This window comes from Protopterus annectens, chromosome 14.part0, assembly GCF_019279795.1.
Source record: "Protopterus annectens isolate FY-2018-M chromosome 14.part0, PAN1.0, whole genome shotgun sequence".
Taxonomy (NCBI): Eukaryota; Metazoa; Chordata; order Ceratodontiformes; family Protopteridae; genus Protopterus; species Protopterus annectens.
The window spans coordinates 956,014,703-956,035,421 of record NC_056748.1 but is presented as its reverse complement, the minus strand read 5'-3'; the positions used below and the strand labels follow the sequence as shown (position 1 = coordinate 956,035,421).

The window sequence follows — 20,719 nt, the reverse complement described above, 5'->3', positions numbered from 1 at the left end:
ACTGCCCCCCAAATGTTCAGAAATTCAGCCAGCAAACAATTCTTGCACATTGTCTGGAAATTCTAGTAAGTATATTGTGATTGTGAACCTGAAGCAGTACATTTTTGTAGTGTGAAATGTACAAAGTAATACTAACCAATTAATTTATTCTGTCTATAGAGTACACTCACGTTGAATATAGCAAATAACAGCAATGCTAGTGTTGAAGATGATTGGCAAACTGAGATATTCTTACACTTTGAGCCTTTATTGATCATCTATCTTTTTTGGAAAAGATTATTGTTGTAATTTATTTAACCACAATGTGTTATATTGTTAAAGCTGATGGTGTGGATTTTTTCACTTTTCCTCCACTGTAGTGTGACTGCAGAGTTGGAATATATAATTTAGGGGACCATGCCTTCCACATGGTAGGTATAGGGGGCTTGCCCCCTGCAGAAATATGTTTGCATTATATTATGGTTTTTAAGTTATGCTTTTGGAATTAGGTGGGTCAGAAAAGGGGATAATTATGTTTCTGAACAGGCATTCATATACTAGATCCTGTAAAGTTGGTGATGAGCTCATTATATATGATTAGTTTAGATATTTACGGATAGGGCGGCAGTGGTGGTGCAGTGGTTAGCGTTGCCACCTCACAGCATGAGGTTCTCCAGTTCAATCCTCGGCTGGGATGCCTTCTGTGCGGAGTTTGCATGTCCTCCTTGTGGTCGCATGGGTTTCCTCCGGGTGCTCTGGTTTCCTCCCACATCCCAAAGACATGCTGTAGGTGGATTGGACACTCTAAATTGGCCCTAGGTGTGAGTGTGTGCATGTGTGTGCCTTCTGCGGAAGGTTGGGCTGGCACCTCTACACCATAAAACTCCACTGCTAGTCATGAGCGGACAGGTGATCCGCTGTGGCAACCCCTAACCAGGAAAAGCCGAAAGAAAAAGTTTAGATATTTGAGGATGTGTGCAGTGATGTGTACACATAAAAATGTCAGACTTTCTGAAAAAAAATCTATAACTGTAGGTAGGAGGAACAATACTAAATATTCTTCATAATGTTTAGAGGACAGATTTTTAAGTGCCATCATTGCCAGACTCAAAGTCATTTCCAACATCAGTCAGTGATATATCCATGGTGGAGGAGTCAGAGAAAATATCACTTGTAAAGACATCAAACGAAAACACCCAGAGTAAGTACGACCCTTCACTATTCAGCAGTAGCCTAGGAATGACTCTGTCCCCCCATGCAGAGGGGTGCTACTACACCATCTCAGTTAATTGTGCTTTGTGCCCTCAGACTACATACAATCATCTTAGGCTACTTTACCAGGTGGACAGCGCACACTTTCATAGCATATATCATACTGGTGGCCTAATGTCTGAACTGATTTTTGTTACTGCCATGACCAGCAACATTTGTATCATTAATCACATAGCTTTTGATTGACGTATTTGTGCACCTGGGACTGCAAAGTATTTGCTTGCCTTTCTCTAATCATCCATTGTGCAGTAAGGATACTAGCTGCATGCAGGGTTTATATCACTCAATATGAAGCCTGTAAGCAAAGTAGTTATTGTAATGAGGCACTAAGTCTTGGATTGTTACTGTCACTCTTTCTGTGCATTGTGCATGTGGATCTAATCAGGCTAAGATCTCATGCACTCACATGCACACCTGTGGAGCACACTGAGCACATGAAGGTAGGTCAGTGACCCCAACAAGGAAATATTGCAACATATTTTAGTTTTGCAACTGATGGATGTGCTAAATCTGCTCACAAAGTTAAGCATGCCACATGAAAGGACACACATTTATTGCCATTTTTCCTCACAATTAAGCAATCCTGACAAGCCACATTTTTCATGCTAAGTACTGGACACCACACCACAACTCACATGTACTATGATGTGCTATGTTGTTCAACACTTGCAAGAAAACAAATCAATGGGTATTATTTGTTTTATACTGATAGTAAAGTCATGAATGCCATAGTCAATATAAATATATACTAATACAGTTCACAAAATGGAAAAAAAGTCAACCAGAAAAGCAAAATGGAAATATCAGAGAAGAAAAGGAAAACTGTAGAAAAAGAGATACACATTTATTTTAAATATCACACAGCATAACACACATTTATAATTAGTGTCCACCATTCATTTAAATTCAATAATAGCATTGGCCCACTTTTCCATTTCTTTAAAATTATTCCTTTTTAACCATAGTAGCTAGCAAAAAATGTGAACTCATTCTTTATAGTCATAATTCTTCAGCATATCTAACTACAGAATTTTAGGATCCAAGGGTACTTCTTTCCTAGTAAGTATAGAATTCCATTTTCTTGTTTTTACCCAATAACTCCTCCTCCTCCTCCTGTCACACTTCCCAAAATAATGAAATAAATATGGGCTTTCCAGTTGACAGTGCCAGTAATCTGATGTACTTACACAATTCATTAAAGAGAGGCCATGGGGATAATAAATTATCCCACATATTATTTTATAAAAATATTGTATGAAGAATTATGAGTAGACTTATGTAAATTAGATGTTCATTATTCTTACTGCTACTGTAGCCTATTGGTTGTATCTTGCCAAGGATAAAGCACCCAGCCAGCTTCCCAAAAATTTAACCCCCCCCCCCCCATTCAGACACTGTGACTGACTGCAAGCGAATCACTTTTGAAGAGAAGCATAAAAGCAGTCAGAGTGACTAAACATCTTCAGTGCTTTCTTGCAGTCGCATATGGATACATCTCGGAAACTTCCATGGTGCAACAGTTAGCTAGACCTTTCTGCCAGATAGATAAAACCCTTCATGGAGGAAACCTTCCACACATATAAATGATATTTTATTGGTTTTGAAAAATGTTGGCGTGCCACTTTAAGAAAACTGGCTTTTCAGGCACATTCTTTGATTACCATTACCTTCTCTCCACAGATTGCTTTCTAAGATTTGGTTGTCATGTACTCCCCAGTGGCTATTTTTAAGCCTATTTCTTGTTATTAAAGTAATCCAAAAACAACCGTTTGAAGGACATCCGAATGCTAAAAACTCAAGAAACAGTTCAATGCCCAAACGAGTAGTTATCACATCATAAGCTCACTCATAAACCAAATGACAAGAATATAGCTCCACCAATTTATTAGTTAAGCACTTTCTTCCCCAAGCCAAGTCTAAAGCCATGTTGTTGTGTTGCTTTTAGATTATTTTCTAGGAGATATTTCATTAGTTGCTTGTGTATTACCCTCTCTAAAATTTTAGATAAAGGGGCTAGTATGGCTATAGGGCGGTAGTTACTTAGTTCCAGGGAGGTTCCCCCTTTATGTAGAGGGATGATATGTGATATTTTCCATAGCTTGGGTACTATGCACTCGGAGATGGACCTGTTAATTAGGATGGAGACAGGATATGATATGGCTTCTGCAGCCAGGTGGAGGTATTCAGCGGGTAATTTACCTGCAGCTAAAGTCGTTGGTTTGAGCTTGCGGAGTAGTTTTTCAATGGATTTGGTTGGTTCTGGGTGGAAGCTGAACTTGAGGCAATTGTTAGTTGGGGGTGTGGGGTGGATTTGCAGGGATGGGGATGTTGTCATAGGGTTGGTTGTTTGTAAGGGTCTGGATGGTTTCCATAAAGTATTTATTAAATTGTGTGGGGATGTCTTCTTGGTTATCATCTATTTTTGAGGTTGGGGTAGTTGTTTTATCTGGTTGTAGAATAGAGTTAATTGCTGCCCAGAATTTTTGTGGGTTGTTCCTGTGCTTATCTTGTAACTTTTGGTAGCAAGATGTTTTGTCTGTTTTGGTGAGTTTTTTGGCTTTGTTATGTAGTTCAACATGTATTTGTTTGTTCAATTGGAGTTTACTGTTTAGGTAGTTGGACCAGGCCTTGTTTCTTTTTTTTGAGGAGGGATTTTGTGTCTGGGGCTAACCAGGGGGCATATTTAGTTTTAATTCTTGTTGTTCTGGAGGGAGCATGATGATTAAGGGTGTTTAAGAAGGTAGTATTGAAATATAGTACAGCTTCATCAAGAGGTAGGTTTTTAAGGGGGGTCCAGTTGCACATTTTTAGGTCGTTTATAAAGTTGAAGCAGTTAAAATGTTTTTTGTTTCTAATTAGGCATGTAGATATTTGGGTCAGTTGTGGTGATTTTGATCTGAGTAAGAATGTGGCTTGGTAACTACTTGGTGTCTGGTAGACATCCTGCTAGGGATATCAGTGATGGGTGGGATAAGAGTATCCATTCTAGAGTGGATTGATGTTTGGTTCTCTTGTCTGTTCTTGTGGGGGGAAGTGATGAGTTGGGTTAGGCCATGTAGGTTAATATGGGAGAGTGGCTTATGAATGGAACAGTTTTGCGAGTTGGTATTAAGGTCTCCTAATACTATGCTTTCCTGGGGGAGGGAGTTAGATATCCATTCTAGGAGTTTTTCTGTAATGGGGATATTGTTGCCTGGAGGGATGTAGCACCCGATAATGTTGATGCATTTATTATCATTAAGTTTTAGTTTTGTTAGAGTGAGTTCAACTTTATGAGGTCTAGGGTTGTTATGTCTACTTTCTCAAGGATGATGTGAGATTTATACACTACAACAACACCCCCCTTTTTTACCTATTTTCACTATTGTTGTGGTTGCCTGGTTTAAGCCAAGTCTCTGTTAGTATGACTATCTCAGGTTGATAAAAGGAGAGTAGTGCATGAAGGTCGTGGACTTTGTTTAGTATACTTAACATTTAAATTTAAAATGAGGAGCGTGGATTTGTCTCGGTGGAGTAGGGTGTCATTCGGGTTGGGGCTCCTAGATTTTCTGGGCCTGGGTTTGGGTGTATATCACCGCAGCTAATGAGTTAGGTTCTGAGGTAAAAATAGAGTTTGAGTAGTTTGTTTAGGGTCTTAAAGTTCTTTATAGTTGTTTGAGACTGGTAGTGTGATGGCTGTGATCTGTGTGCATAGTTGTGAATAAAGAAGGTTTGGTAGTGATGGACTAGTTGCGTAAAAGGGTGTGTTGTGATAATGCCAGTGGAAGTAGTTTTTCTTGGTATATGGATAAAATTAAGTTGTTTTTGGTAGTTGGTGATAGAAGTTAGCAGTGGGAGTGTGGGTAAACCTAGGAGCAATAGTAAGAGGTGTATGTATGTGGGTTTGGGTAGTTTGGGCATGGTTTGGTCATGAGTGAGAGATCTGCTTGGGATGGGGTGGGTGTGGTGGATGTTGAGAGGTGTTTGTGATTGTAAGGTAGTTAGATGGAAGACTGTGCTTTACAGGATGTGGAATAGTGGAAGAGAAGGAAATGGGTACAGGGGTGGGGCAGATTCAGTGATTGGTGGTTAGCATGATGGGCGCGGCTAAGTTCAGTTGAAATGTAGCACAAGTGGCGGCGGGTGGAAATAGGAAGCAGGGAGGGAGCGGAGTGAGCCCGAGCACAGCGGGGCTAACACTAACTCCAATTATATCAATGGGCTTACTTGTTTCTTTTCTTTGTACAGCAAATGTATCATTCCACTTGTTTCTCTTTACACCAAATGTGTCTATTTGGCTGTATTGTACTAGTTTAATTTACTTATACTGATGCAGTCACACTGAAAAAGGTCTGGGGAAGCTTCCTCACCACAAGCATGCCAAAAGATAACTTTCAAAAGGGCGCTGCTCAAGGAGATCCACTAATATAGACTAGTTAATGTGCATGGGGGAGGAGGGAGATATAAAATGGGGGAAGGTATAACCAGAAAAAGCCGATAGAGATCTGTCCCGCCCCCTCACAGAAGACTGCAAAGGAAAGTAATCAGCATAAGAAGTGGAAGCCTTGGAGCTGTAATGTAAGTGTAAGCAGGAAAGAGGTCAAAGCAGGAAATTAGGAGTGGAAGCAGTTAGTTGCAGAAACACTACTTTAAGGCCTTGGTGTGCAAGTAATACAAAGGAAGGTAAATATATCTGGGGGACAAAATACACCAAGTAAATGGTTCTTGCCTTACTTTACAAGTATTCTGTGTGGAGGCAGATCTATTTGGGACAATATACAGCAAGTATATTGTTAAGTTATGACACCGAGTGGCAATAGACAAAGCTATAGTTGCCTGGGGGGGCCTTGCAGGTGTGCATGCCGGCCAAAACAATGTTTACAAAATAACTAGTAAAAGTAACAAATGTGCTGTAAAAGGAAATTTAAATAACCAGTCACGATGTTTAAAACATAACTGTTAAGGACCAAATCTGCTAATAACAAGAGCTGTAAATATCCAGCCACCTATGCAGACTTGTCTGGTAGGTATCCTTATTAAAAAGTGTTATTCTTGGCTTGCAATAACTGTAGGGAGAAACCAGACCGTAGCAGTGGTTTTATCTGACAATGTTGCAGTTGCTGGGGAGGGGGGGGGCCCAAGCTGCGATGATGCACTATGCAAACTTGTCTGGTAGGTATCTTTATTAAAAAGTGTTATTCTTGGCTTGCAATAACTGTAGGGAGAAACAGGACCGTAGCAGTGGTTTTATCTGGCAATGTTGCAGTTGCTGGGGGGGGACCCAAGCTGCGATGATGCAGGTAGACAAAGTGTGCTATGCAGACTTGTCTGGTAGGTATCCTTATTAAAAAGTTTTTTTCTTGGCTTGCAATAATGGTAGGGAGAAACCGGACCATAGTAGTGGTTTTATCTGGCAATGTTGCAGTTGCTGGGGGGGGGGGGGACCCAAGCTAAGATGATGCGCTATGCAGACTTGTCTGGTAGGTATCTTTATTCATAGGTTCATAGGTTAGTACTAGGCTATCAGCCCTAGGGCCTATACAAGCCTAGCCATAACAATTCCCTGAATATTTCTTCCCACATTATTTACTTTCCTGGACCCCTGTCTAGCAGGGCGACTGACGTGATCCCTGGGGTGAATTTCCTTTCTCCCATCCAATTGTCAAGGTTCCTCTTGAAGAGGTCCAAAGAGGCACTCTGCTTGACATGTATGGGCAATCTATTCCAGAGTCTGGGGAGTCTCTGGGTCAGGAACCTATCCCTCCAACATGTTTTGTTTATTGTGATGACAAGGTTTAGATCCCTGGAGCGTGTAGCTCTGAGGGATTGGGATTTCTTTAAGTGTAGCATGTCCAACAGCTCTGGGTTTGACATGGCCTTGTATGTTAAGCAGAGATCGCCTCTGAGTAGACGATATGCGACAGAGTATAGCTGGAGTTTTTTAAGGCGGTCAGCATAGAGCATCTGCTTTAGGCCTATGATTCTTTTAGTGAGGTATTTCTGAGGCCTTTCCAGTTGTTGCAGATGTCTTGAGAGGTACATACCAAATGGAGCATTGTATTCTATAATGGGTCTAATGAGGGATGAGTACAGTGGGACAATGACCTCCTTTTTTCTGGATGAAAAGCCCTTCGTGATGAGGTGTGCCACATAGAAGGATTTCCTGACTGTTGTGGCGATGTGGTTATCGAAGGTGAGACCACTGTCCACCTGTGTCCCTAAGTCTCTTATCACACTTTCTGTGTTTAGTGTACTGCCACCTATATGGTAATTCATGGATACATGTTTTTTCCCAAAGGGGATAACAATACATTTCTTGGCATTGAGCTTGAGCCCATGGCTCTGGCACCAAGCATCTGTTTCTGTAAGGCCCTTTTGTAGAGTATCCACATCATTTGGGGATTCAATAATGGCTCCCAGTTTGCAGTCATCTGCAAACTTTGTTAGCCAGAGTCCCTTAGTGTTGACCTGTACTTCAGAGAAGTAGATGCCAAACAAGAGCGGCCCCAGGACTGAACCCTGAGGTACTCCACTTGTCACCTGTCTGGAGCTGGATTTGGAGTTGGCTACTTTTACAGTGTGGGTTCTATCAGTAAGCCATTTAGCAACCCATTGGGTGACATAGGGATTAATGCCCAACTTAGTAAGTTTATCTATGATTCCAGAGTGGGGATGGTGTCAAAGGCCTTGGCAAGGTCTAGATAGGCTGTGTGGACCACCTTACCCTTGTCCATGGCTCTGGAGACTGATTCAAAGAAGTCAATCAGGTTCAGGAGACAAGATTGGCCCTTCACAAACCCAAACTGGGTGGGGTCCAGTGTTTGAAGGTTGCCAATGTCTTTGTTTATAAGTTCCATGATAATACTCTCCATGGCCTTGCAGATAAGGCTTGTCAGACTGATGGGACGGTAGTTTCCGGGATCCAAGGTGGATCCCCCCTTGTGGATTGGGATAACTATAGCTCTGCGCCACTCAGTGGGCACGAAACCTGAGGTGAGGCTATGATTAAACATGACACTTAGGTGAGGTGCCAGTTCATATTGTAGTTCATGTAGTACATAGCCCGGGATGTCATCTGGTCCCATGGATGCTGTATTCTTGGCTTTAGAGAGTGCGTTTTGTACCTGTGTGGCCGTTATTACTGGAATTTGGCAATCTTCCGGTATTGAGATGGGCCATTTAGGGGGTGAGAGTGGGGTGAAGTTGGCACTTAACTGTAGGGAGAAACCGGACCGTAGCAGTGGTTTTATCTGGCAATGTTGCAGTTGCTGGGGGGGGGGGGGGGCGAGCTACGATGATGCAGGTAGACCAAGTGTGCTATGCAGACTTGTCTGGTAGGTATCTTTATTAAAAAGTGTTATTCTTGGCTTGCAATAACTGTAGGGAGAAACCGGACCGTAGCAGTGGTTTTATCTGGCAATGTTGCAGTTGCTGGGGGGGGGGGGGGGAGACTCGAGCTGCGATTATACAGGTAGACCAAGTGTGCTATGCAGACTTGTCTGGTAGGTATCCTTATTAAAAAGTCTTATTCTTGGCTTGCAATAATGGTAGGGAGAAACCGAACCATAGCAGTGGTTTTATCTGGCAGTGTTGCAGTTGCTGCGGGGGGCCCGAGCTGCAATGATGCAGGTAGACCAAGTGCGCTATGCAGACTTGTCTGGTAGGTGTCCTTATTAAATAGAGTTATTCATGGCTTGCAATAACTGAAGGGAAAAACTGTAGCAGTTGTGTGGGTGTGGGTTGCTGTGTTTGTGGAAGGTGGAGATGTGCCTTTGTAAGTGTGGTGCAAATGTTATGCATTATGAAATGGAGAAATTAAGAGTAAAAGTTTGTTCAGTGAAGTCCCTAGCAATTTCATCACTGCTTGATTCAGACATATCCATTCCCTTGTGTATGTCAGTACTATGTTTGAGTGCATTGTTTTGGAGTGTGGTATCACTGCTACAGCTGCTGGTACTCTTTCTATACAAGTATATGCTTCTCCATGAGTCTGTTGCTGAGAGGATGAGAAACACACTACAAATATACAACTAAAACAAACTACATAAAGCAATAGTAAGAAAGTATTAGGTCACATCAGAGGCTTGGAAGGTCATTGTTAAGAAACTGAGAACTGTTGTAAAATTTATCATTAAATACCATAAGTTCAGGTTATACTATAAGAGAATAACTATGTAAAGATAACCATGTCAGCAGCCAAAATGCATTACAAGTTGAATATTTTACTGTGCACATTTTAAAAAATGGGTAGACTAGCCTAAACTCTGGACTGATGAGTTTGCTTTTTTTTTTTTTTATTCTTGGGAATTGCTATTCAGAAGTGAAGAGACATACAAGGGAACAGTTTTTGTGGCACAGCAGGCTATTTTTTTATTTCTATTGTCATGCAAAGCTGACTAAATAGTTGAATCTAGCAAAGCTGGAAATGTGAGACTGTAGCCCACTGAAGGAGGGGAGATGGGAGGAGTAACCTGGCCAGGAACTGAAACTTGCAAAACTGCTCCTTGTGAAATTATCTCAGTAATTTGTTGGCACTTTTGCAAGTTTCTTTCAGTGAATGTGTAGTACATCAGTAGGAACAACATTTGTAAAACTCAGCGCATACCAGTCAATGACACATGAGCTGCAGACTCTCAAACTTGGCAGTATTTTTCAGGAGTTCCATTGTAAGTGAATGGAAGTCTAGTCTGACAACAAATGGTAGGGCTATTTGTCCTCACAGTCTGCATTATAGGACAGATTTAGCTTTCCAAAGGAATCACCATGTCTGCCCCCATGAGGGCAGACAAGAGTAAAAACAAAATAAAATTAGGAGTGAGTACTTATTTGCTGAAGGCAGCTTTGGGAGGTGTAGTAAATCATGGCAAGATAAAAAATATGTGTTTTCTTCATCATTTGCCCGTAGTGGTCCTTTAATAGCTATGATAGAAGGGGATGAGAAAAAACTGGTGATGTGTAATCAGTTAATTGGAACGTCTTCAAGAACAGATGGTATTCCAGTGGGCGTATGGAGGAAAGAAAGTGACACAGATCTGGAAGGCTTTATTTAACGATATTTTTTAAAGGAAGGACACTACAAGGATCTTTGAAGAAAGCTGCGGTGAGGACAAAGGCCCTAAAGACCCATCTTCATATAGATCAGTTTCAATTCTGAACCATGAGTATAAAGCTCTTGTATCTGTATTAGACAAGAGAATGGCTAGGATATTGCCAACAATGGATAGATATAGATTAATGTGGTTTTGTGGAGGGGAGGCAAACATTTGACAACATTAATAGAACAAAGATAATTCTGAGGGAAAGAAAATGTAAGAAAACACTATTGTTGATGGGGCTTGATGTTGAGATGGTATTTGATAGTCAACTGGTGTTCCCTGCAAGAATAATGGGATTAATTAGGAAGATATATGATGGGTCAGAGGCAAGAATTATGGTGTTGTGGAAGAGTGAATTCCTCTTTTGCAAGCTGATTTTGAAATGAGGAATAAGGCAGGGGTGTCTTCTTTCCATTTTCATTTGTCATCGACAAAGACAATAAGATAGACTCAAATTCAAGGATGACACTGGTATGGTAATCAAGAAAAAATAACTTTATTTGCAAATAATATTATTTTAAACTTGATAAAATCGGGAAAAGGATGTTTCAGTGTTATGGAATATTTTGAAACAGTTCAAGAAATAAGAAACATGGGAATCAAGAAAGGAGGTTTTATCAAGCTGAGGCATAGAAAATAGACAAGGAGAGCTGGAATTTATTTGAAAAAAAAAATAGCAAAGGAGGCAAGGTATTGGGGCAAATAGCTAGGGATGAAATGTAATTGAGTGGGATGAGGCCAGTCAGAAGTTTGTGCTGTGGGTTAGAGACTGCCTCCCCTATTGGGGATTGACATCAGAATGTAGAGATAGAGAAAGGAGTAGGGGAATGTTAAATGAAAGGCCAGCCATGATTGAGTTTTTAGCTTAGTCTAGAACAGAGGCTGCTGTTAAGGTGCAATTAGTACGGCATAATACCTAACTCATAACAGCTGTAAGCATCCATCAGAAGAGATTAGCAAGGAATGGAAAGTAAGGCAGTATACAAATGTACAGTGAGAAGATATTTGTATATCTCTCTAGTATGCAACAAAGTCTAGAATGTTTAGAAGTTTTGCTTAGAAGTGTATGCATAGGTATTTTTACACCTCAGGTAGACTTCAGAGATTTATTTTTTCTGGAAGATTACAAATGCTGGGGATGTGATGAGAAAAAGATGCATAATTAGGAACATGCTTTTGAGAATGTAATGCATTGGCAGAGTTAAAACATTTCCTACAGAGTACTTTTTCCAGAAATATTGGTGGAGCAAAGTATTATTACAAAGGAAATTATTCTTTTGAGATGGGATATAGAAACTGAATTGCCTATACATAGTAAGGCTTTACTAAGTTTAATGCTGTTCACTGCCAAAAAAAGCAAATCAAAATCAAAGTCTAAACCAACCATAATTGAAGTATTGAGAGTTGTAAAGGAGATAAAAAAATTGGTGATGGAATCTTTAGAAAACGGGAGGAGGACCAAATTACATAAAAGTAAAATGAATTTGTAGGAACAATATATGAGTAATGTTCAGAAGGAGGAGTAAAAATACAGGGAAGGCAGGAACTGAGCAATTTATGTGGCTGAGTGAAAATCATTAAAAATAGACATATAAGTATAATACATGAAAATTAAAATGATTTGTAATAAGTTTTTTTTCTATCGAAGTATGTGTATCCAAATTGTTGTGAATGAATCTTTTTGCATTTGCTAGAAGTCTTTAAACATATTTTCCAGAAGACTTCAGATCAGTGTCAGCTTATAGTATGTTTGGATGTAAATTAATGATGATATTAGTGAACAGCTGTTTATTTTGTAAATAATGTAAAGGCTCCTCTTGCGACTTGCAGACTTGCTACTATAAGATTCTTCACTTGCATCTGTCCTGTGCTTTATTTGTAAATTGTATTCTCGGGGTGGAAAAGGATGTCCTCCACCTAAGAGCTGCTTGCCATATGGTGGTGTAATTATGCCTGACAACAGGATGTGGCTGAAGACGTACTTATTTATAAAGGAATAATTTGATGAACTGAAAGCCTGGTCACCAGTCAGTCTAAAAGTCCAAACAAAGATGGAATCTTGTAATAAATTAAGGGGCAGTGTAGATGTCAAGGAGGAGATTCATAGCAGTATGCTTTATGCGGTTTAATGTTACCTGTTATAGTAATGATTTCTACCAGTTTTGCTCACAGTCATTTAGTGGCTGGTGGTCTGCCACCTTGTAAATAGGAATAATTTGTTTTATAATCACACTGCTTGACATCTGTTATCATGATAGGTTTATAGCTTATAATTTGTAAGACAGTGTAGCAGTTTATAATGTATGTGAAGATACAGTCTCTTCAACCTTTAAATTGTGCTCAGGAATAGATAGTGTCAGAGTCCTATATAAGAAAACAATAGTCTGGTAATTTGTCTTATTATTAGTACTTATATGTACTACTACAGCCTTATTGGGCATTGACTAGAAGCTTCTGTGTGAACCATGGTTTGAGTGAAGATTGAGACTAGGAAGTGGACGGAAACTACAGACCGACGTGTTTGTAGTTGTAATTGAATGAAATCAGTGGAAATGGAAGAGGTATGTAGAAGAAGTAGGGAGAACTGGTTTTGGAAAAGAGAGATGCTTGAATTTTAAAATAAAAGGAAAATAATTTATACACAAATGGGGGTGATGTATACATATTAGAGGGTAATAAGAAAATGAGAATGGCAGAGGTGACTAATGATTATTTTCAAATAAAGCTTTAAAATTTGCCACAAAGGCAAGAGCAAATGTATCACATGTATGGGCAACTTAGTGTAGCCAATCCAGTGACATGTTGTGGGAGATGGGCGGAAAATGAGTTCCTTGAGGAAACCAGACACATGTTAGGACAGCATGCTGAAGTCTATGGAGTACTGGAGGTCACAGTACATTTTTTAAACACTTTTATTGAGTTGTCACTTAAGACATATGCTATCATACATTTATATAAATGAAAACAAACCATGTTAACATGTTCAGAGTTACAAATATTATAAATCACAAACATTGATGTTATGTTGTCCCATCTCGCCTTCGTTCTTGCTGGTTGACTCGGCAAAAATACAATAGCTCGAGAGCTTTTACTGGCTCAAGGTTACCCCTTATCCCACCATACTGGCTCAAGGCTACCTCTTATCCCACCATGCCTAGCGGCAGCTACCCAGATCTCGTTTGCCGCTTGCAGCGTTGAGATTGCTCCATACTGTCTCAGGCTAAGTACTTTGTTTATTCTAGTTACTTGCTGAATTTTGGTAAATTTACTGGTTATATTGACTCATTAGAGTGTGTATCTTCCATCATTAGTCTAACAACCCCTTTCTCTGCTCTTTGTGGTGTTTTTTGGCCGTCATTTTTTCTTTCAGGCCTGCTTTTCCCTTAGAGCCCATTTAATTTAGAGGGTTCTTTCCTTTCCTCACCCCTTCTCTGGGATTGCCGTTTAAGTTAGAGGCTCTCCCATTGGGGAAGTTGCTGTTTTAGTTAGAGGCTCTCCTCTTTTCTTTTTCTTCCTTTCAGGAAAAAAAAAAAAAAAAGAAAATAATGTTAAGGTTTTTTTTCCTTTGTGGTTATCAGTCTATTTGCTTCTATTTGTTGTAGGCTTTGAGTGTTAGTTTTCTGTTTTTCTCTGTGGAAACTTTTTCCTGATTAGTGCTCATTATATCTAAAGAGTCTAAACCCTCCGGGTTTAAAAAATGTGACTCATGTTGCCAAAAAATGTCCCTTACGGACAGGCACATGAGTTATGTTTATTGTTTAGGTGCTGTTCACCTGCAGGACTCTTGCTTGATCTGTCATGCTTTCAGTTCCAGAGTCCTGCAGGAAAGAAAACATAAGCTTATTTTTCGTGGGCTCCTGAAGAACCCTCAAGATGCCTCGTCTCAGGGTCCTCAGCCAGCCAAAGTGTCCAAGAAACACTCCAAACCATCGGTTCTGAGCTTGGAACAGGCAAAAATTACTGCAAAGTCTTTGGCTCTGTCGGACCCCAGCATTGGCTCCGACAAAGCTAAGTCTCCAGCGGCTCCATCTGTGTCCTCAGAGCTGGTCTGATCCATAACAGATCAAGGTCTCCCTCTTTGGAGCCAGTACGCTCCGCTCCACAATCTCCTCTGCTGCAACCTGGAGCAGGCAGTCACCGGTCCACTTCACACTCCTCTCAGTCCTCCAGACTTTTGGATCACGACTTGGAGAGAGTGGTCAGCAGGCTCCTCGAGTTACAGGCACTTGCTAAATTACTCTTGAGTCCAGCCCGTAAGGATTTGGCTCCTTCGGCCCTCCCAGCTTCTCCATTGATTCCTCCACCGACTCTCTTGAGCTTGGAGATGGAGTGCATGGAGGTCGTGGTGGTGGAACCGTCGGCTCCGGTTTCTTCTCCCTTATCAGTTCTGATGACCGCGCCAATCTCCTCGATGTCTCAGTCCGTCGAGGGGTCAGAGAGCCGAAGCTCTCTCTCCGGCTCCAAGGGGGGAAGTCCGACCCTTGTCTGACCCAGCTCTCCCTCTTGGAGCTACAGTACAGGTGACCTCGTCTCCTACATCATCCTTGGAGCCTTCATTCCCGGTTCGAAGGAGATCTCAGAGCTCTTTGGAGCCGGAGCCTCCTTTGACTCGGGACTGTGGTGCCTTTGAGGTGATGAGGAGCATGTTGTCTCCTGAAACTGCTCCACCCTCAGCTCCATTGGCTCCTTCTCCCTCGTTGCCTGTGCCTGCCTTTGTCCCTCCTCCTGCCAAGCGTAGGAAACATGTGCCCCAGGATGCCCCACTGGGTGACTCCACTTCTTCTGAAACCTCCCCTGAACATTTGGAGGAGGTCCCTCAGAAGAAGAAGTGTAAGAGGAAGCATCTACACTCCCCTGAGTCTGTCACTTCAGATAAGGACTTGGATGAGTCGGAAGGGTCCACATGGTCCCCTTCTGAGGATGTCTCCTTTTCAGACATCTTGGAAATCCTTAGACAGAGGGGTGGCTGGAAGTCCCTAGCCCCTTCTGAGGACATATCCGTATACCTGGACACATTTGGTTCCTGACCCTCCACTTCTTGGGTGTCTCCACCTTTCTACCCACTTTTGTCTGTAGTGAGTCGAAAGGTGTGGAGTGCTCCAGAGAACATGGAACCTGTTCCAAGGAGACCTAACAAATTTATTACAGCTCCAGAAGAGGAGACTTTTCTCTCCAAGGGAGTCCCTGTTGATGATATGGTGGTGGCAGCAGCCACCAAGAAGGAACTTGTGGAAACTTCTTCATCTGTCCATCCGTCAAACAAAGAGTCTCGTATGATGGACAGATATGGGAAGTGTATGTTTTCTTCAGTGACTTTTACTCTCAGATCGCTGAATTACTTGTCACATTTCACTCTGTTTCAGAGGGATCTCCTGAAGGAGCTAGGAGATACCCTGCAAGATCCTACAGCTGAGGGAGTTGCGAACAGGGCAGCTTCACAGATTGCGACCTTGACCTCCATGGTAAACTCCTCCATGAGGCTCATTTCTTATGCAGCAGATGGAGCAAGTAGGGCAGCAGGTACCAAGTTAGCTTTATGCAGACACTCTTGGATGCGCTTTTGTCAATTTGCGGAACCCTTTAAGTCTTCATTTACCAGCACCCCTTTTGATGGCTTGTCCTTGTTTGGGCTTCAGGTAAAAGAGACTCTCACCAGGTGTGAACAGGATGGCAAAACTCTCTCTGCCATAGGGGTCCATTATTCCACTCCATCTAGACCCTATCATAAGGGTCAAAAGAGTGGAAAACTGTGGTTCCGAAAATCCCAGGGATCTTCGCCTGACACACGTGATGACTTTCCCCCAGGGGGCAGAGGGGGAAACAACAATGGAAGATGGCACCCTCATGGCAGAGGGAGTCCGCAACAGCAGGGCGACAGAGATACTTTCTCTGCTAGACCCTTCCAGCACTCCTGAAGGGAGGGCCGGCTGTCCACCTCTGGAGGCAGTCGGGGGCAGACTATCACTGTACCCAGCAGCCTGGCAATCTAACACTAGCGAAACATGGGTACTGTCGATATATTCAGGGTTTACAAAATTCCCTTTTCTCAGTTACCCTCAAAAGACAAACGTTCTATCCCAGACGTTCCACCCAGTCTTTGGGATCATGCAATCCTAGGGGTTCAAAGATTGCTAGAAAAAATAGCCATCCAGGATGTCCCCACAGATCAAATTGGATCCGGAACTTACTCAAGGTTCTTTTTAATTCCAAAAAAGCCAGGGGACTGGAGACCAGTCTTTGATTTCAGCAAGCTAAACCAATCAGTAAAAAATGCAAAGTTCTGGATGGTGACACTGCAGTCCATTCTTCCCTTCTTGGGTCAGGACAATTGGATGTGCACCATAGATCTCCATGACGCGTACTATCATTTAAAAATGGACAGGCAATCCAGGAGATTCCTACGTTTCCGGTTGGGAGCCAGTCATTATCAGTTCAGAGCCCTGCCCTTTGGTCTCACCACAGCCCCCAGGGTGTTTACCAAGTGTATGGCAGTGGTCACAGCTCACCTGAGGCATCTAGGATTCCAGGTGTTTCCATATCTGGACGATGGGCACCTCACTGCTACCAACGAGCATCAACTAATCAAGGCATGGGACTGCACAATCCAAACTTGTTCCCAGTTAGGCATCACAATAAACTATGAAAAATGTATTACCTTTATATGGGCAGACTTAGATACAAGATGCATGATAGCAAAACTACCTCTAGACAGGGTGTCAGCCATTCGTCAACAAGTTTCTTTTCTCATAAACAAGACAAGAGTTCAGGCAAGATGAGTCTTATAAGTACTGGGCTCAATGGCTGCAGCTATTACGCTAGTTCCTTTAGCATGCTTCCACATGCAGATTCTAGAGTGGCTTCTTTTCGCTCAGTGGTCTTTCCAGGAATTGCCAATGTCACACATGATTTTGATCACAGAATCTTGCAAAAAGGACCTACTATGGTGGCTGGTCTCCCCCCCAGGTGACTCTGGGCAGACCCTTTGTAGACCTGTATCCGGTAGCCACAGTGACCACGGATGCTTCCCAGATAGGGTGGGGGGCATTTTCTGTGACGGACTGTCCAAGGAACGTGGAAACCTCACAAGTACCATTTCCACATCAATGTTCGAGAGATGAGAGCGGTGCTTCTGGCATTGCAAGCACTTCAAGACTTCCTACCTACAGGGACCATTGCAATCCAGACAGACAATATGTCAGTGGTATGGTACATCAACAAGCAGGGTGGAACCAGATCTTACCCCTTGTGTTGGGAGGCACTTCGAGTATGGCAGTGGGCGATGTCTTCCTAATGTTTTCTGATTGCAACGCACATTGCCGGAAAATCCATCATGATAGCAGACAGGATCAGCAGGGCTATCCTCATTCCTCACGAGTGGTCCTTGAAGCAAGAAGTTGCGGACTTGATTTTCCGCAAATGGGGCCAGCCATGCTGCGATCTTTTTGCCACTCCCCTAAACAACAAATGCAGCAGCTACTTTGCCCTAGTTCCCCTTTTGGTACAGTCACCCGGGGATGCACTTGTTCATGATTGGCCTTCAGGACTCCTATATGCTTTTCCATCCTTCCCTCTCATTCCAAAGGTACTTCAGAAAGCAAAATCATTGGGTTGCAAACTCATCCTCATTGCTCCTTACTGGCCCCGTCAGATATGGTTTCTACTTCTTCGCTATCACCTTCAACTGGAGCCCGGGATACTGGACCTCCTGACGCATCAGTCCAGCGGGCTTCACCCATCCCTTCAAACTCTCAAGCTGACTGCATGGTTACTCCACTTCCAGTCTTAGCCAGGCTCCCAAACATTTCCCCTGCTGTACAACACATACTAGTGTCCTCCCACAAGCCCACTACTATGAGCATTTACACTAGCAAATGGTAGAGGTTCTCTTACTGGGCCAAAAGTAATAACATTGACCCTTTTATGGTTCCTGTTCACAAGATTCTTAACTTTCTGGCTGAAACCTTCGAAAAAGGGGCAGCTGCAGCTACTATTATGGTCCAGCTGGCTGCCATCTCCAGTTTTCATGTAGGAGACTTGGGTTTAAACATTATGTCCCATAAGTTGTGTAGAGTATTTTTATGAGGTAAAACACTTTTATGGCCCCTGGTAAGAACCTCCCCCCGGGACCTAAACTTGGTTTTAGCTTCAATGTTTCTGTCCCCTTTTGAACCAGCAGCATCTTTCCCCTTGAAGTTTCTATCTTGGAAAACCCTCTTCTTGGCTGCTATAACCTCAGCTAGACGGGTTTCTGAATTACATGCTTTGTCTGTTCGCTTGCCGTATCTCGTTTTTCACAAAGATACAGTCTCTCTAAGGACCAATCCTTCTTTCTTGCCAAAGGTTTGTTCTGAGTATAACTTAAATCAGTCCATTGAGCTTCCTGTGTTCTTCCCCAATTATGGCAACAAGGCAGAGTATAGATTACACCAATTGGATGTTCATAGACAATAACGTTTTTATTTACACAGGACCAAAGACCTCAGAAATCAGACCAATTGTTCATATCCTTTGCTGACAATAAGCAAGGTTATCCAGTTTCTAAAGTGACTTTGTCAAAATGGCTGTCAGATACAATCACTTATTCATATGGTTTGCGTAAAAAGACGCTTCCAGGAATACCCAGAGGACATTCAACCAGGGTCTTAACCACCTCTGTTGCCTTCCAAGCTAAATTGCCTTTAGATTCAATCTGCGCAGCAGCAACATGGGCAAATCCTCATACCTTTATCTCTCATTACAAAGTGGATGTGGTCTCCTGAAATAGGGCATCCTTTGGTTCCATGGTCGTGAAGAGTTTGTTCCAGTAAGCCACCCAAGAACCAGGTGCTGGGGATGTGGTCCTAACCAGCAAGAATGAAGGCGAGATGGGACAACATAACATAAAGAAGTTATGTACCTACCATAATGTTCCATGTTTGCTGTCCTTCATCTCGCCTTCCTTCTTGTGCCCCCCCCCCCCTCCGTCCCCCTTCCTGGAGGTTTGAGACGGAATTTTGTGGTTACACTGGCTGAGTTTCCTGCTGACATACCAGGTTGGTTAACCATACTTTGGCCTTTCTTCTTTCCTTCCTACCTTGGTGTAAGAGCTTAGTAAAAAGTTATTTTTCTTACTGCATATGTCTAGTGTGGGCTATTACAAATGAGATCTGGGTAGCTGCTGCTAGGCATGTTGGGATAAGGGGTAGCTTCAAGCCAGTAAAAGCTCTCGAGCTATTGTATATCGGCCGAGTCGGAGCCGAGGATCGGCTCCAAACCCAACCAGTAAGAAGGAAGACGAGATGAAGGACAATAAACATGGAACGTTATGGTAGGGACATAACTTCTTTTTTATGCAATTATCATCACTCCAACATTACATTAATTGCTCAGTTCCTGCCTTCCCTTAAATCTCATTCCTCCTCCAAAACATTATTCTGCATGTATTGTTTCCACAATTTCCCTTTTTCTATGTAATTTGCTCCTACCCTTTTCTAACAATTCTACTTCAGTTTTTGTATCTCTGTTACATTATTCACTACTTCAGATACAGTTGGTGTAGACTTTGATTTCCATTTTCTAGTAATTGCTTTTTAGCAGCCACCAGATTTAAACTTATCAAGGCCTTACTATGTCTAGACAGCTCAGATCCTGCATCCCAGCTCAAAAAATGTATTTCCTTTGTTGAACCCATTTGCTCAACCAGTATTTCTGACAAAGTACCCTGGAAGGAATTTTTAAAGGCTAGCAACTCATTACTCTCTTAAAACATATGATGTTATGTGATCCTATCTCGCCTACATTCTGACTGATGGGTTCGGAGCCGATCCCTCGGCTCCGACTCGGCACGCTTATGCCAAAGAGCGAAGTCTCTTATTGGCTGAGCTTACTATATCCCAGGATGCACCACTACCAATCCCCCAGATCTCGTTTGCCGCTAACCTGCGAAGACGTGGTCTCGAGCTGGCTGAGCTGAGTAGTAATTTTACTAACTTTTTTCTGTCAGAAATTTGCTGTTCTTGTCATAAAAAGCTGTTTTAACGGCTATTCTTCACTTTTGTGTGTGTTTGGAGTTTGTGAGAAGACTTTGTTGTGTGATTGGGCGTTGAATTTGATTTTAGGCCTCCTTCATCTTAGGGCCTTCCCAGTCAGTCACCCCCTTAAACCATAGAGGGTTTCAAAGTACCCTTTGGTTATTTGTTACGGTTTTCTTTACCTAATCAGCAACTGTAAACCGTTTGTTAGGTAGTGTCAGTAAAACAGAAAGTCAGTGGATAGTTTCCTTTTTTCTCTGTCAGGGATTACTGATTTTTTGTTGCTATAATGTCTCAGAATCCTAGGCCTTTGGGCTTTAAAAAATGCACCAAATGTAATTTCAAGATGTCTATCACAGACGATCACTCGCTCTGTGTGTATTG

The 20,719-nt window shown here is 42.2% G+C and overlaps 1 protein-coding gene across 1 annotated transcript in view; it reads left to right on the top strand.

The window, feature by feature from the left end:
* LOC122789363 (tyrosine-protein phosphatase non-receptor type 13-like) overlaps positions 1–20,719 on the top strand; it is a 2,815,362-nt gene that overhangs the window by 2,101,167 nt on the left and 693,476 nt on the right. The window contains exon 35 of the mRNA XM_044056752.1: positions 1–65. This exon is cut by the window's left edge and continues 101 nt beyond it. Within this exon, the coding sequence (XP_043912687.1) occupies positions 1–65 (65 nt within the window). The remainder of the gene's footprint in view (positions 66–20,719) is intronic.